General features: G+C 38.7%; 1 protein-coding gene across 1 annotated transcript in view; it reads right to left on the reverse strand.

Annotated features, from left to right (window-relative positions):
* Positions 1-16,870, reverse strand: part of SEPTIN14 (septin 14) — a 71,732-nt gene extending 54,862 nt beyond the window's left edge. The window contains exons 1-4 of the mRNA XM_005549534.4: positions 16,806-16,870; positions 16,034-16,102; positions 1,870-1,990; positions 203-398 (exon numbers count right to left, since the gene is read on the reverse strand). Coding sequence (XP_005549591.3) covers positions 203-398; positions 1,870-1,990; positions 16,034-16,087 — 371 coding nt within the window. The 5' untranslated portion in view covers positions 16,088-16,102; positions 16,806-16,870. The remainder of the gene's footprint in view (positions 1-202; positions 399-1,869; positions 1,991-16,033; positions 16,103-16,805) is intronic.
* Positions 16,871-18,380: the final 1,510 nt, after the last annotated feature.

Raw genomic sequence — 18,380 nt, forward strand, 5'->3', positions numbered from 1 at the left:
TTGCTATAACTGGTTAAATAAAAATCTTGTAAGAAAATCAATTATATACAAAAGTATTAATCTTGTAAGAAAAGAACATTACTTAGGAAAATAATAAAATCTGGACGAAAGGGTATTACTTACACAAATTAGTCTATGGCAAAAGAAGTTGAATTCTTTGAAATAAGAAAACCTTTTTTAATTTAAATAAGAAAACACTAACCTGGCTTCTTTGTCTATTTGATCACCATATCCCACTGTCTCCACAACAGTCAATTTCAACTGAACATTGCTTTCCTGAAGCTCATATGTCTGAATTTGAAGTCCAACATTTGAGTAAAAATGTGAGGATTTGTTATCTTTCAAGTTAGTATTAAACAATGTGTCAATCAGCGTTGACTTTCCAATTCCAGTTTCCCCTGTAATAGACATAGATTCATTGTCATAGGGGCATAAAGGGGCTGAGAAGAAGCAACACTTTGAATTCCTACAGTGGTTTTTTAAAATCTTAGAAAGTTGAACTCATAGAAGTAGAGAGTAGAATACCGGTTACCAGAGGCTGGGGGAGCAGGCAGAAAGGAAAGGTGGACTTGTTGGTCAAAGGGTACAAAGTTTCTTTTTTTTTTTTTTAACTTTTATTTTAGGTTTGGGGGTATACGTGCAGGTTTGTTATATAGGTAAGCTCATGTCATAAGAGTTTGTTGTACAGATTATTTCATCACCCTGGTACTAAGCTTGGTACCCCATCGTTATTTTATCTGATCCTCTCCCTTCTCCAAACCTCCACCCTTAAGTAGACATTAGTGTCTATTATTCCCCTTTTTGTGTCCATGTGTTCTCATCATTTCACTCACACTTATAAGTGAGAACATGGCACATATTCTCAGCCATAAAAAAGAAAGAGATCATGTCCTTTGCAGGAGCATGGATGGAGCTGGAGGCCATCATCCTTAGCACACCAACAGAGCTCATTGCAGCACTATTCACAGTAGCAAAGACATGGAATCAACCCAAATGCCCATCAATGATAGACTGGATAAAGAAAATGTAGTACATATACACCGTGGAATACTACGCAGCCATGAAAAAGAATGAGATCATGTCCTTTGCAGGAACATGGATGGAACTAGAGGCCATCATCTTTAGCAAACTAACAGTTTCAAACAGACAGGAGAAAGAAGTTTTGAGATCTATTGCACAGCAGAGTGACTATAGTCAATGTATTGTATATTTCAAAATAATCAAGAGAGTTAATTTCAAATGTCTCATCATAAAAAAAAGATAGGTAAACCGGGTAATAGATATGTTAATTCACTTGATTGAATCATTCCACATTGTAAACATTTATCAAAACCTTACATTGTATCCATACATGTAAATAACTATGATTTTTCAATTAAGAATAACATTAATTTTAAAAATAAATAAAGGGTTTCAAATACTTCAAAGACTGGGATGGCCTTGAAAGTATACATGCTAGCCCTGTTTCTCTCACTCATTAACATAATGGAGAAAGAAAGTATACACTAAGCTACATCAGACTTTTAAGAGCACAGGAACGTTCTAATTTTTAACAATCATTACAGGTCCAGTGTGGTGTTTATGCCTGTAATCCCAGCACTTTGGGAAGCTGAGGTGGGCGGATTGCTTGAGTCCAGGCAGCTGAGGCTACAGTGAGCCACAATCACACCACTGCACTCCAGCCTGGGCAACAGAGTGAGAACCTGTCTCAAAAAATAAAAGGATTACATAATATGGCTAAGATGAGAATCACTGTAAACATGAAGATATATTTGAATTAATAGCATCAATGTTACACTGCTTAAGATAAGTTGAAGTGAACACTGGGAAAAATGAAGGAATAGTTCAAATGAGGTGTCTGACACTTACCCACACAGAGAATATTAAAAGTGAATCCTTGTCGGATAGATCTGTTCACCAACTGATTGGGCAAACATTCAAAACCAAAATGTCCAATCGTAGTTAAACAACGAATATTATTTTCTTTTTGCTTAAATAAAACAAAAATTTAGAGTTTTGTGTTAGAATAGAAAATGAAGTCATTTGAAAGGAAAATTATTATAGTACATCAAAGAAGTTAGAATTGATTATCATTTGATTATCATACCTCAGACAAGATGCAAACATATTAAGTAAATTTGTGAAAATAGAAGTCTGTGTTCAAACACATAGATTTGGCTATTATTTTTATAAATAAAGTGAATCTATCTCTCAGCACACTCAAAGAGGCTCTGTTTCTAAATTTTAAAAGAAATGGGGGACAGGTACAGTGGCTCATGCCTATAATCCCAGCACTTTGGGAGGCCAAGGCAGGCGGATCACGAGGTCAGGAGTTCAAGACCAGCCTGGCCAACACTGTGAAACCCCATCTCTACTAAAAATACAAAATTAGCTAGGCATGGTGGTACATGCTTGTAATCCCAGCTACTCGGGAGGCTAAGGCAGGAGAATCACTTGAACCCGAGAGGCGGAGTTTGCAGTGAGGCAAGAGCGCACCACTGCACTCCAGCCTGGGCAAAAGAGTGAAACACTGTCTCAATAAACAAAGAAATAAATAAATATATAAATAAAATAGGGAATTAAGGAAATACTACAAGAAACTCTAATATATTACTCTAACATAATAAATTCTTTCTTCCATAAGAAAAAGAAAAAAACTTTAACATCCTTTCATTCTGCTGCAGCATGTTAATATAGTGAGAAAATCCCACACATGTTAATCCAGATGCTTCTCAACTTATGATGAGGCTATGTCCCAAGAAACCCCTCCTAAATTGAACATATTGTAAGTCAAAACACCATTTAATACACGTAACAAAGCTGAACATTATAGCTCAGCCTTGTCTGCCTTAAAAACGCTCAGAACACTTACATTAGCCTACAATTGGGCAAAATCAATTAACGCAAAGCTTATGTTATAATAAAGTATTGAATATCTCATGTAATTTATTAAATAAAGTGAAAAACGGCACTATCATAGAGTCAACAATTTAAGTTGAATGATTGTAAGCTGGAGATCCTCTACATATGTGAGGAAACCAAAATCAATTTGAAATTTTTAAAAAATCAAATGATATATACTTCAAATTTGTTATATACCCTCTGAGGACTCGTGTTATATCAAAGAAATCTACTACTAATAACCCCATTCCAGAAAATTTGAAATCCATCAGTATTATACACAAAGTTACCAACCGATCATTTTTAAAAGGTTAAAAGATAATTCACTTTTTATTTCTAAGCACTTTTATTTTAAAAATGGGAATTATACAACCCCCTCCACACCTAACAACACATTAAATACCACTTTGCAATGACAACTCAGCATACTTCACAGTTCTTAACACTATTTTATGAGGAATACAAAATGCCTTTTTATCTAAATTAACAAGCTTTAAAATGTTTTAGTATATCTGAGAATAAAGGAATTATAAATCCGTAGGAAAGATGTTAAGGTAGAAGCATCAACAATTAGCTCAATAGATGTTGTCTACATTTATTTTGTACCTTTATAAAACAAGAACATGCTAACCAGCCTGGGAGGTAGAGGTTGCAGTAAGCTGAGATCTCGACTCACTACAACCTCCATCACCCGGGCTCAAGCAATTCTCCAGCCTCCCGAAAAGCTGGGACTATAAGCATGCGCCACCATGACCAGCCAATCTTTGTATTTTTTGTAGAGAAGGGGTTTCACCATGTTGGCCAGGCTGGTCTTGAACTCCTGACCTTAGGTGATCCACCTGCCTGGGCCTTCCAAATTGCTGGGATTACAGGTGTGATCCACTGCACCTGGCTAATTTTTGTATTTTTGGTAGAGACGGGGTCACACCATGTTGCTCAGGTTGGTCTTGAACTCCTGAGCTCAAACAATCCTCCTACCTTAGCCTCCAAAGGGCTGGGATTACAGGTGTGAGCCACTGGGCCCAATCTACTAACAGAGATTTTAAAACAGCTATTATAAACGTGCAGAGACATAAAGGAAAGTGTGCATACACAATGAGTAAAAAGACAAAAATCCCAGGAGAAAAACAAAAATTATAAAATTAAGATAAAAGCAGAAAGCATGGCCAGGCGCATTGGCTCACGCCTGAAATCCCAGCATTTTGAAAGACCAAGGCAAGTGGATCACTTGAGGTTAGGAGTTCGAGACCAGCCTGGCCAACAGAGTGAAACCCTGTCTCTACTAAATATACAAAAATGTGCTGGGCATGGTGGTGGGAGCCTATAATCCCAACTACTTGGGAGGCTGAGGCAGGCGAATCCCTTGAGCCAGGGAGGCAGAGGTTGCAGTGAACTGAAATTGGACCACTGCACTCCAGCCTGGGCGACAGAGGGAGATTACATCTCAAAAATAAATAAATAAAAGCAGAAAGCAAAGAAACAGGAAATATGTGTTAGAGAAAATTAAATAAGCAAAAATTTGCTGTTTTGAAAAGATTGATAAGATTGATAAACACCTAGCTGGACTAATAAAAACATCCAAAACAGCCGGGCACAGTAGCTCACGCCTGTAATCCCAGCACTTTGGGAGGCCAAGGCAGGGAGATCACCTGAGGTCAGGAGTTCGAGACCAGCCTGACCAACATAGAAAAACCCCCTCTCTACTAAAAATACAAAAATTAGCTGGGCATGGTGGCATGTGCCAGTAATACCAGCTACTCAGGAGGCTGAGGTAGGAGAATCTCTTGAACCCGGGAGGCAGAGGTTGCGGTGAGCCGAGATCGCACCACTGTACTCCAGTCTGGGCAACAGAGCAAGACTCCATCTCAAAAAAACAAAAATCAAACAAAAAAACCCCCAAAACACAAATTGCTCATAGCAGAAATGAAAGAACATTACTACAGACCACACAGATAACAAAATTATAATAGACTACTATAAACACATTTATGAACACATTTTGCCAATAAATTTGAAATAACTCTTTTGCCAACAAACTTGAAAATAAATAAATTTCATTGGAAAAGAACAAATTATAAAAATGACACAACGGGAAATAGGAAATCTAAAGAGTCATATATCTATTGAAGAAATTACAGTCAAAAACCTTTCCACAAAGAAATCTTCAGGCCCTGGCCGGGCGCGGTGGCTCAAGCCTGTAATTCCAGCACTTTGGGAGGCCGAGGCGGGCGGCTCACGAGGTCAGGAGATCGAGACCATCCTGGCTAACACGGTGAAATCCCGTCTCTACTGAAAATACAAAAGAATTAGCCAAGCGCGGTGGCAGGCGCCTGTAGTCCCAGCTACTCAGGAGGCTGAGGCAGAAGAATGGCGTGAAGCCGGGAGGTGGAGCTTGCAGTGAGCCGAGATCGCGCCACTGCACTCCAGCCTGGGTAACAGAGCAAGACTCCGTCTCAAAAAAAAAAAGAAACTAGGCCCTGCTAGTTTCACTATTGAATTCTATCAACAAGCAGTTAAAGAAAAATTCACACAAACTCTCTACAAAACAGAAGAGAGGCGAATTTTTTCCAATGTATTTTATGAAACCAGATATAATGGCAATATAAACACCTGACAAGCCAGGCGCAGTGGCTCACGCCTGTATCCTAGCACTTTGCGAGGTCGAGACGTGTGGATAACCTGAGGTCAGGAGTTCGAGACCAGCCTGACAAACATGGTGAAACCCCATCTCTACTAAATATAAAAAATTAGCCAGGCATGGTGGCACGTGCCTGTAATCCCGGCTACTTTGGAGGCTAAGGCAGGAGAATCCCTTGAACCCAGGAGGCAGAGGTTGCAGTGAGCCGAGATTACACCATGCACTCCAGCCTGGGCGACAGAGTGAGACTCTATCTCAGAAAAACAAACAAACGAAGAAAAAACACCTGGCAAAGATATCACAAAAAGAGAAAATTATACATTAATTTCTGTCATGTGCATAACTGCAAAAATTCTTTTTTACTACCATAATTAAATTTAATTTTAATTGTGCAACTAGTGAGTGTGCAAATAAATTTTTCTTAACAACTGAAATATTGACATGAAAGATAATATTCCATTTGACTATTCCCCACATCCTATCTCCTTCCTCTTTTCCCTATTTTTATGATTTTTATGATTCTAAACATTAAAAAATACTTTTATATACACAAATATAGAGGTATTAAATTTTAAAAACACATACATGGCCGGGTACAGTGGCCCACACCTGTAATCCCAGCAATTTGGGAGGCCGAGGTAGGCAGATCACCAGAGGTCAGGAGTTCAAGACCAGCCTGGCCAGTGTGGTGAAACCTGGTCTCTACTAAAAATACAAAAAAAATTAGCCAGGCATGGCGGCAGAGGCCTGTAACCCTAGGTACTTGGGAGGCTAAGACAGGAGAATTGCTTGAATCTGGGAAGCAGAGGTTGCAGTGAGCCGAGATCGCGCCATTGCACGCCAGCCTGGGCTACAAGAGTGAAACTCTGCAACTTTCTTTTTTCTACTAAAATTCAATATATGTTACTTAGCTAGCTTTATTGAGGAATAATTTATATATAATAAAAGTTACCAACTTTATGTGCACCATTTGATGAATTTTAACGAATGTGTATAGTAATGTAATCACCATCATGATCACCATATAGAACATTTCTGACATCCCTAAAGCTTTCCCTCTTATCCCTATTCAGTCAATTCATAACCCTCATCCCTCAATCCTGGCAACCTCTCATCTGTTTTCAGTTGCTATAATTTTACTTCTAGAATTTCATTTAGAAGAAATCATACTGCACGGAGTTTTTTTTTGTTTAATCTTAAAAAACATTACCAAATCAATTCACTTGTATATAAAAGATTATATATTAAAACAATTGACATTTATTCTAGAAACGCAAGGTTAGTTCAGCACTCAAAAATCCATAAATGATAAACTATAAAATATTGATACAAGAAACTGAAGAGGATACAAAAAAATGAAAAGATATTCCATGTTTATGGACTGAAAGAATCAATATCGTTAAAATGTTTGTACCACTGAAAGCGATCTACATATTTAACTCAATGCCTATCAAAATACCAATGACATTCTCCACAGAAATAGAAAAAAATAGGCCGGGAGCAGGGGCTCATGTCTGTAATCCCAGACTTTGGGAGGCCAAGGCAGGCAGATCACGAGGTTAGGAGATCGAGATCATCCTGGCTAACATGGTGAAACCCCGTCTCTACCAAAAATACAAAAAATTTAGCTGGGCATGGTGGCAGGTGCCTTTAGTCCCAGCTACTTGGGAGGCTGAGGCAGGAGAATGGAGAATGGCGTGAACCTGGGAGACAGAGCCTGCAGTGAGCCGAGATCGTGCCACTGCACTCCAGACTTGGCAACAGAGCGAGACTCTGTCTCAAAAAAAAAAAAAAAAGAAAGAAATAGAAAAAGTAATCCTAAAATTTACATGTACCCACAAAGGACACAGAATATTCAAAGCAATGCTGAGTATTCTGGGTACACTGAAGGAATCACATTACTTGACTTCAAATTATAATATAGAACTACAGTAACCAAAACAGCATGGTACTGTCATGAAAACAGACATATAGACAAATGGAACAGAATACAGAACCCAGAAATAAATTCAAACATGTACAGTGAACTCACTTTTGACAAAGGTGCCAAGAGCATACAGTGGGGAAAGAAGAATCTCTTCAATAAATGGTTCTGGGAAAATTGGATATCCATACATAAAATAATGAAAACAGACTCCTATCTCTCATCATATATAAAAATCAAATAAAAATGGATTAAAGATATAAATCTAAGTCGTGAAACTATGAACCTACTAAAAGAAAACATTGGGGAAACTCTCCAGGATATTGACCTGGACAAATACTTCTTGGATAATGCCCTACAAGCACAGGAAACCAAAGCAAAAATGGACAAATGGGATCATATCAAATTAAAAAGCTTCTGCACAGCAAAGAAAGTGATTAACAAAGTGAGGAGACAACCCACCGAATGGGAGAAAATATTTGCAAACTATCCACCTGATAGGGGATTAATAACCAGAATATGTAAGAAGCTCAAATAGCTCAATAGGAAAAAATCTAATAATCCAATTTAAAAACTGGCAAGTGATTGGAACAGACATGTCTCAAAAGAAGACATACAAATGGCAAACAGGTATATAAAAAGGTGCTCAACATCATTGACCATCAGAGAAATTCCAATCAAACCTAAAATGATATATCATCTCACCTGAGTTAAAGTGTTTTTTACCCAAAAGACAGGCAATAACAAATGCTGGCAAGAATGTAGAAAAAAGAGAATCCTCTTACACTGTTGATGGGAATGTGAATTAGTATGGAGAACAGTATGGAGGTACCTCAAAAAACTAAACATAGAACTACTGTATGATCCAGCAATCCCACTGCTAGGTATATACCCAAAAGAAAGAAACTAGTACACCGAGGAGATCTCTACACTCCCATGTTTGTTGCAGCACTATTCACAATAGCAAAGATTTGGAAGCAAGCTAAATGTCCATCAACAGATAAATAGACAAAGAAAATGTGGTACATATACACAATGGAATACTATTCAGCCATCAAAAAGAATGAGATCTTGTCATTTCCAACAATATGGATGGAACCTAACAATATGTTAAGTGAAATAAGCGAGTCACGGAAAGACAAACTTCACATGTTCTCACTTATTTGTGGGAGCTAAAAATTAACACAATTGAACTCATGGAGATAGAGAGTGGAAGGATGGTTATCAGAGGCTAAGAAGGGTAGTGAGGGTGGTGAGGGGATGGTTAATGGGTACAAGGATATAGTTAGATAGAATGAATAAGGTCCAGTATTTGATAGCACAACAGGGTGACTATAGTCAACGATAAATTGTACATTTTAGAAGAATGAAGAGTACAATTGAAATGTTTCTAACACAAAGAAATGAAAAATACTTAAGGTAGTGGATACCCCATTTATCCTGATATGATTATTACACATTATGTGCCTATAATAAAATATCTCATGTGCCCCATAAATATATAGACCTGCTATGTACCCATAAAAATTAAAAATTAAGGGCTGAGCATGGTGGCTCATGCCTGTAATCCCAGAACTTCGGGAGGCTGAGGCTGGAAGATTGCTTGAGCTCAGGAATTCGAGACCAGTCTGGGGAACATAGTGAAACCCTGTCTCTACTGAAAATAAAAATTAAAAAAATAGCTGGGTGTGGTAGTACATGCTCGTTGTCCCAGCTACTCCAGAGGCTGAGGCAGGAGGATCACTTAAGCCCAGGAGTTAGAGCTTGTGGTGAGCTATGATTGTGCCACTGCACTGCAGCCTGGGTAACAGAGTAAAACCCTGTCTCAAAAAAAAATTAAAAATTAAAAAAATCAATAAACATATTTCACCATATTAATAGTATAAAGTAAAATCACCATATGACTGACTCAATAAATGAAAAATATTATATTTGATGAATTGAATACCCATTTGTGATTTTTAAAGTCTATTAGTAAAATAGGAATTAAAGAGAACTTCCTCAATCTGATAAAAACTATATTAGAAAAAACTTTAAATCTAACATCAGACTTCATAGTAAACATCTGAGTGCTTTCCTCACAAGACTGAAAATAAAGCAGAGATGTCAGCTCTTGTCATTTTTATATATTTTACTGGAGGTTCTTACCAGTCAATAAGGCAAACAAAAAGCATAAATATTCAAAAGAGTTTGTTATTTTATATTGAAAAAAGGTAGAAAATATACAAGAATCTACAGAGCATCTACCAGAATTACTAAGAGAATATATCGAAATTAAAAGCTATAAAGTCAATATACAAAAATCAGTTATATTCATTTCTAGTTTCTGCTCAGAGATGTAGAGAGCAGAAAAAAGACATCACTACTAACACTACAGGAATAAAATAATGGACTAAGGCAAGATCACAACTTTTTTTTTTAACTCATCCTAGTACTGATGTTTCAGGTCAAAAAATTGTTCCAGAATTGAAGGAGAGACAGAAACCCACAGGAAAAGACAAGATGGGAACATTAACTTTTCTAGGCAAGAAAGACACAGACATGAGAAGAGTTCTAAAGCAAGGACCTAATTGCTAGACCATGCCTTGGCAGACAAGTAAAAACTTTGAGCCATAAACAGGAATCACCTGTAGCTGCTTTTTTCTTTCTTTCTTTTGTTCTTTTTCTTTTTTTTTTTTTTTTTTTTTGAGACAGAGTCTCACTCTGTTGCCCAAGCTATAGTGCAGTGGCGCAATCTCGGCTGACTGAAACATCCACCTCCCAGGTTCAAGTGATTCTCCTGACTCAGCCTCCTGAGTAACTGTGATTACAGCCGCGCCACCATGCCTGGCTAATTTTTGTATTTTTAGTAGAGATGGGTTTCACTATGTTGGCCAGGTTGGTCTTGAACTCCTCACCTAGTGATCCTCCACCTCGGCCTCCCAAAGTGCTGGGATTACAGGTGTGAGCCACTGCACCCAGCCCTGTAGCTGTTTTTTGTTTGTTTGTTTTCTGGTTTGGTTTTTATTTGTCCTTATTTGGAAATCTGTCATTCTAAGTAGAGAATAAAGAGTATATTAATTATATTTTTTAATTTATTAAGGTTTGATTTAATGTATGTATTTAATTTTTATTTGTAATTTCAACTTTTAGATTCAGAGAGTACATGTGCAGGTTTGTTATGCAGGGATATTGAATGTGCTGAGGTTTGAGGGTGTGAATGATCTCATCACCCAGGTACTGAGCATAGTACTCAACAGGTAGATTTTCTGCCCCTACCACCCCCTCAACCCTCTAGTAGTCCTTAGTGTCCATTGTTGCCATCTATGGCATGAGTCTCATACTCGTATGTTTATGAGTACCCAATGTTTACTCCCACTTGTAAATGAGAACATGTGGTATTTGGTTTTCTGTTTCGGTATTAATTTACTTAGGATAATGGCCTCCAGCAGCACCCATGTTGCTGCAAAGGACACATTTCATTTTTTATGGCTGCATAGTATTCCACGGTGTGTATGTACCACATTTTTTTTTTTTTGAGACGGAATCTCGCTCTGTCACCCAGGCTGGAGCGCAGTGGTGCAATCTCAGCTCACTGCAATCTCTACCTCCCAAGTTCAAGCAATTCTCCTGCCTCAACCTCCTGAGTAGCTGGGATCACAGTTGCCCACCACCACGCCCAGCTAAGTTTTTGTATTTTTAGTAGAGACAGGGTTTCACCATGTTGGTCAGCCTGCTCTCAAACTCCTGACCTCAGACTATCCATCAGTCTCGGCCTCCCAAAGTGCTGGGATTACAGGTGTGAGCCACCGTGCCCAGCCATGTACCACATTTTTAATCCAATCTGCCATTGGTGGATACCTAGGTAGATTCAATGTCTCAGCTATTGTGAATAGAGCTGAGATGAAAACAAGTACAGGCCGGGTGCGGTGGCTCACACCCCTAATCCTAACACTTTAGGAGGCTGAGGCAGGCAGATCACTTGAGGTCAGGAGTTTGAGACCAGCTTGGCCAACATGGTGAAACCCTGTCTCTAGTAAAAATACAAACATTAGCTGGGCGCGGTGGTGCATGTCTGTCATCTCAGCTACTCAAGAGGCTGAGGTACGAGAATCGGTTGAACCAGGGAGGCGAAGTTTGCAGTAAGCCAAGATTGCGCCACTGCACTCCCGCCTGGGTGACAGAGCGAGACTCTGTCTCAAATTTTTAAAAAAGAAAACAGGACGGGTGTGGTGGCTCACACCTGTTAATCCCAGCACTTTGAGAGACTGAGGCAGGCGGATCACCTGAGGTTGGGAGTTTGAGACCAGCCTGACCAACATAGTGAAACCCTGTCTCTAATAAAAATAAAAATTAGCCAGGTGCAGTGGCACATGCCTGTAATCCCAGCTACTTGGGAGGCTGAGGCAGGAGAATCACTTGAACCCAGGAGGCAGAAGCTGCAGTGAGCCAAGATTGAGCCATTGCACTCCAGCCTGGGCAACAAGAGCAAAAACTCTATCTCAAAAAAGAGAAAAGAGAAAAGAAGAGAAGTGTGCATGTGTCTTTTTTGTAGAACAAAAAATAATCTGTAGCTCCTCAAAAACTTTTTCTCCTTGAACCCAACTAGACACTCAGTAAAAGATTGATAGAACTCTGAAAAAACAAAAAATCTCTCTCAAGTTACAGAACTGGGACATGCAACAGCAGCAATGCCGGCAAGAAGCTCCAATCAGAACTTTCTCCTCTACAGAATAAAAAAGCCTTCATCTATGGGTGAAGAGCCAAGAAGCACTCTCTTAGGGTGCGGTGAAAGCACATTGCTTCTGAAAGTAGGGAACACAAAAAAAGCTTGAAGCCCTAGAAGATGTACAGAAATTCACAATGGATTCAGAACCATGTCAGAAGAAGAGAAAGAGAAGGTCATACCCCTGGGGCCCAGAGGCAGAGTGCTTGCCTAAGACTGGCAATCAAATAAAAAAGTATTCTCACGTACCTTCATCACCAGGCTAACTGCTATCAAGATACATATTCTCTGCAAGAGATATTGCAAGAGACATACTCATTCTGAGACATAGCACCAAAGGAAGACTTAAGGTTGAGGGTGAAATCATCATCAGAAAAACATCCTCTGGCAAACCAACCCCTACCCTCAACACAAGGTATCACCAGAGACATTCAAAGCCCATAGGGTAGACCAGGCGCGGTGGCTCATGCCTGTAATCCCAGCACTTTGGGAGGCCGAGGCGGGCAGATCACCTGAGGTTGAGAGTTTGAGACCAGGCTGATCAACGTGGAGAAACCCCATCTCTACTAAAAATACAAAATTAGCCGAGCATGGTGGTGCATGCCTATAATCCCAGCTACTCAGGAGGCTGAGGCAGGAGAATCGCTTGAACTCAGGAGGCAGAGGTTGCAGTGAGCCAAGATCGTGCCACTGCACTCTAGCCTGGGCAATAAGAGTGAAACTCCATCCAAAAAAAAAAAAAGCACATAGGATAGTAAGAATCACACTATAGCAACAAATCTCAAGCCCAGCTTTACTCAGAGAAACACAAACCTCTGTACTAAAGGCCTAGTAAAAGAAAAGGCATGTCAGCTGCAGACATAAAATCTACTTATCTCAGTTTCTATGGTTCTACATAAGATGTCCAATTTTCAGCCCCCAGAATTAGCCGGGGGTGGTGGTGGGCTCCTATAATCCTAGCTACTTGGGAGGCTGAGGCAAGAGAATCGCTTGAACCCAGGAGGCGGATGTTGCAGTGAGCAGAGATTGTGCCACTGCACTCTAGCCGGGGCAACAAGAGCGAAACTCCATCTCAAAAAAAAAAAAAAAAAAAAAAATTACTGTCAAGACCAATGTCAAGGACATTTTCCCCTATGTTCTCTCCTCAGAGTTTTATGATTTCAGGTCCTACTTTTAGGTCTTTTATCTATTTTGAGTTGGATTTTTGATATAGTGTAAGATAATGGTCCAAATATCATTCTTTTGCCTGTAGAAATTCTGTTTTCCTGGAACCATTTAGTGAAGAGATGATTTTTTCCTCAGTATGTCCTCTTGGTGCCCTTTTCAAAAATTAGCTAACCATGAATGTTTGGATTTATTTCTCGGAGCTCTATTGTGTTTCACTGGTCTATGTTTCTGTTTCTATGATGGTGCCATACTATATTGATTACTATAGCTTTGTAATATAATTTTAAATCAGGATGTGTGATGCTCTGTGTTCATTGCAGCATTATTTACAATAGCTAAGATATGGAAACTTAAGTTCTATTATGATCCTAGTCACTCTTTTTTCAACCCCTCCCTTCACTTCTTGTATCCCTCTCTCCCTTCCTCCCTCTCCTTCTCTCATTCTTCGTTTCCAATATAAATGGAACTACCATATGATCCAGCAATCCTACTACTTGGTATATACCCAAAGGAAAAAATATCAGTATATAGAAGAGATCTCTGCATCCCTGTGTTTATTGAACCAGTATTCACCACAGCAAAAATATGGAATCAACCTAAGTGTCCATCAACAGATATATGGATTTAAAAAGTTGTATATATACACATTTAAATACTATTTGGGGCCGGGTGTGGTGGCTCACACCTGTAGTCTCAGCACTTTGGGAGGCTGAGGCAGGTGGATCACCTGAGGTCAGGAGTTTGAAACCAACCTGGCCAACAGGGTGAAACCCCATCTCTACTAAAACTACAAAATTATCCAGGCATGGGGTTGCATGCCTGTAATCCCAGCTACTTGGGAGGTTGAGGCAGGAGAATCGCTTTAACCTGGGAGGCGGAGGTTGCAGTGAGCTGAGATCATGCCATTGCACTCCAGCCTGGGCAACAAGAGTGAAACTCCATCTCAAAAAAAAAACAAAACAAAACAAAATAGAATTTGGCCACATAAAAAAAGGAAATCCTGTCATTTGCATTAACATGGATGGAACTAGAGGTCGTTATGTTAAGTGAAGTAAGTCAGACACAGAAAGACAAATATGTCACTCATATGCGTCAGCTTAAAAGGTTGATCTCATAGAAGCAGGGTAGAATGATAGCTACCAGAGGCTGGGAAGGGTGTGTGAGTAGTAGGGGGATGAACAGAGGTTGGCTGGTGGGTTCAAACATTCAGTTAGGCAGAAAAAAATAAGTTCTAATGTTCTATAGTAGAGTAGGGAGACTACAGTTTATAACAATGTATTATATAAACAGCTAAAAGAAGGGACTTGAAATGTTCCCAAAACATAGAAATAATAAATATTCGAGGTAATAGACACATGAAGTACCCTGATTTGATTATTATATATTCTATGCATACAACAAAATATTGCCTATACCCCATCAATATGTATTAATATTACACATCATTTAAATGTTTAAAAAAACGGAGCCTTGGAGAGGTGATTAGGTCATACGGCTCCACCCACATGAATAGGACTACTGCATTTATAACAGAAGTTTGAGCGACATTGTTTGCTTCTCCTGCCATGTGAGGACACAGCTAGAAGCCATTTTTGAAGCAGAGAGTAAGCCCTCACCTAACACCAAACCTGCTGGTCCTTTGATCTTGGACTTCCCATCCTCTAAGAACTGTGAGCAATGCATTTCTATTGTTTATAAATTACCAAGTCTAATGTATTTTGTTATAGCTGCCCAAACAGATACTTGCTAAAGGATTTGTTGCTAGTTTTTCTATATCAGATTAATGTTTGACTATTTGGCTTTTGGGATCTCTTCTAATTCTAAAATTTTATGTTTTAGTGTCATGTGAACAAAGGAGTATTAACCATGATTTGATATACAACACAGCCCAAAGATAAAATGGAATGAGCATAGGCCAATGGTTCAGTCTCTGAGAAATTCCTCTCAAAGGATGATTATTTATGAAAAGCAATGACAGGCCGGGTGCAGTGGCCTGTAACCTGTAATCCCAATACTTTGGGAGACTGAGGTGGGTAGATCACCTGAGGTCAGGAGTTTGAGACCAGGCTGGCCAACATGGTGAAACCCTGTCTCTACTAAAAAAATACAAAAGTTAGCCGGGCATGAAGGTGGGTGCCTGTAATCCCAGCTACTTGGGAGGCTGAAGCGGGAGAATTGCTTAAATCCAGAAGGCAGAGGTTGCAGTGAGCTGAGATTGCGCCACTGCACTCCAGCCTAAGCAACAGAGCCAGACTCCATCTAAAAAAAAAAAAAACTTGCTCTAACCTCACACTCAGTAAAGCAATCAGCAAGCAGTCATCCAACCATTTGCTAAAATAACTTCATTAAAAAATTATTTATTGTCAGTACATACATTCTGCAAATATATCCATCAAAACAGCACTGTTCTTCTCACTTATTGGGAGATTCAGAAGTTTTACTTTGAATTTCTTTGGTGTTAAATAGAAATAGTCTTTTGCACTGCTAATAAGGTCGTCGGACTCAAAAAAGATGTATTAATTATCTAAATCACCATTGATATTTAACTCCAATTAGTATAAAAGCTAATTCATGCCCAAACATAACAAACAAGACTTTATCATCTATGCCTACATCAGTTTACCAAGTCAATATTTTTAAGCTATATAATCTTACTGAAGTACAAAATGCAGAGTTATATTTGAAAGATATACTTAACTGTATCTCCATCAGCAGATATTTGTGTGGGCATATGCATTGTTCTTTCTGCCATGCTACACTAAAAGAGCTGGAAATTAAAAAAAAAAATTTTTTTTTAATTACTTACAAAAATTACTTAATTTTTAATTACTTAAAAATTTAATCTTACGACATAATTTAGATCAATTAGGGGGCATAATATAGGTATTTTCGCAAGATTTAGTTTTTAGTTAACATTATTAATCTGTTTTAAACTGTGACTGTCTTGCTAGATGGGCTTGTATATGATGAATAGTATGTAATATTCAACTTATAGTGTAGAGTAATACATTTGACCATAAGCACATAAAAAGCACCTTAAAGTTAAATTCCCTTTGGAAATCAAGAGGATAAGAGCACTCTTCTTTAAATGACTCTATGGTCATAAGAAAGGAAAGTAGAAAATTTTGCTTTAAAAAATAGTTAAAAAAAAAAAAAAAAAAAAGCAAGACATTCATAAGCACTTAACTTTCCAGAGTAGCATACCAGAGGAGGCTTGAGCATTTGAATTTACCCATTGAAGGAGAATTGTGAAAGCAGACCTTAAAAACTCTAAACAAGTCCTTTAGACACTGAACTAAAATACTGATAATTGTCATTTATAAAGCATCTATTATGCACCCAGCATTGTGCTAAGGGTTTATGTGCTTTATTTACCTCTGTTAGTCCTCATAGTAGATCTGAGATACATGTATTTTCATTGCCATATGCCAGGTGAAAAAAATCAGACTCAGAAAGATTAAGTAACTTACTTTCCCCGGGATTCAGCTGTGCAGCAGACACAGGTTCGAACTGATTCTAAGCTGGTGTCCTTTCTACTGTCCCCAGTTGTGGACCAAATAAACATTCACTGTATTTGTAACAGTTGGGAACAGGGAGGAGAAGTACAAGAGAGCGTGCTGTGCTCATCTCCAAGTAGAACTGCCTGAGAAGGCCATACTACCCTACTTTCAAACACAGCACAAAGATACTAAGAATATGAGGCATGTTTCAAAAGGAAATAGTATATATTTGTAAAGCAAGTATTTGAAATATTTGAGAAGCAAACAGAATCAAAGAATGGTTCTGTGCCATAATCTCTTCACTTGCTCTATCCTGAGGATTATTGCACTTTAGTATACAAATGTGTATCATTTTCCCTAAAATTAAACAATGTTTTCTGATATGGATAGAGTTCTGTTTTGTGGTTTAGTTTAGTCCAGTATGTATGAAGGTTTTTTTTATTTATTTATCAGAAACTTAATGGTGGACATTGTAGTAATTTCCAGCCTTTTTTTTTTTTTTTTTTTTTTTTTTGAGATGGAGTCTGACTCTGTCGACAGGCTAGAGTGCAGTGGTGCAATCTCGGCTCACTGCAAGCTCTGCCTCCCGGATTCACACCATTCTCCTGCCTCAGCCTCCCTAGTAGCTGTGACTACAGGTGCCTACCACCACACCTGGCTAATTTTTTGTATTTTTAATAGAGACGAGGTTTCACAGTGCTAGCCAGTATAGTCTTGATCTCCTGACCTCGTGATCCACCCACTTCAGCCTCCCAAAGTGCTAGGATCACAGGCATGAGCCACCATGCCTAGCCAGTAATTTCTAGCTTTTAATGGAAATCAGCAACAAACATTGTTGATTTAAGTCAACAATGTTTGGCCAGACACAGTGGCTAACACCTATAATCCCAGCACTTTGGGAGGCCAACGCAGGAGGATCACTTGAGGCCAAGAGTTTGAGACCAGACTGGCCAACATGGCAAAATCCCGTCTCTACTAAAAAACTTAGCCGGGCATAGTGGTGCAGGCCTGTAATCCCAGCTACTCAGGAGGCTGAGGCACAAGAATTGCTTGAACCCAGAAGGTGGAGGTTGCAGTGAATCAAGATCCCGCCACTGCATTCCAGCCTGGGTGACAGAACAAGACTCTGACTCAAAAAGTAAATAAATAAATAAATAAATAATGTTTATTTAAATCAACAATAAATATTGTTTTTCAAATACCGTAGTATTTCAAGTAAATTACTACAAATTCAATTAATTTGAAGTAAATTACTACTACATTATACAGCGTATCTCTGTATAATGACTGAATTTTTGGCAAATCTGCCAAAAATTATTTGAGAACTAGAGACGCAACTTATCTTGTATTTAAAAGCCTAATTAAGTGTCTTAAACAAATAGGGGTTTATTTCTTTCACATAAGTCTAGAGCAGAAGTTCTCAAAGTATGATCACTGGGCACCGAGGATTCCTGAGACTCTTTGGGGGGACCCATGGGTTCAATTTTTTTCTAATAATACGAGGGGTTTTTGTTTTTGTTTTGGATAGAGCCTCACTCTGTCACC

This window comes from Macaca fascicularis, chromosome 3 (genome assembly GCF_037993035.2).
Source record: "Macaca fascicularis isolate 582-1 chromosome 3, T2T-MFA8v1.1".
Lineage (NCBI taxonomy): Eukaryota > Metazoa > Chordata > Mammalia > Primates > Cercopithecidae > Macaca > Macaca fascicularis.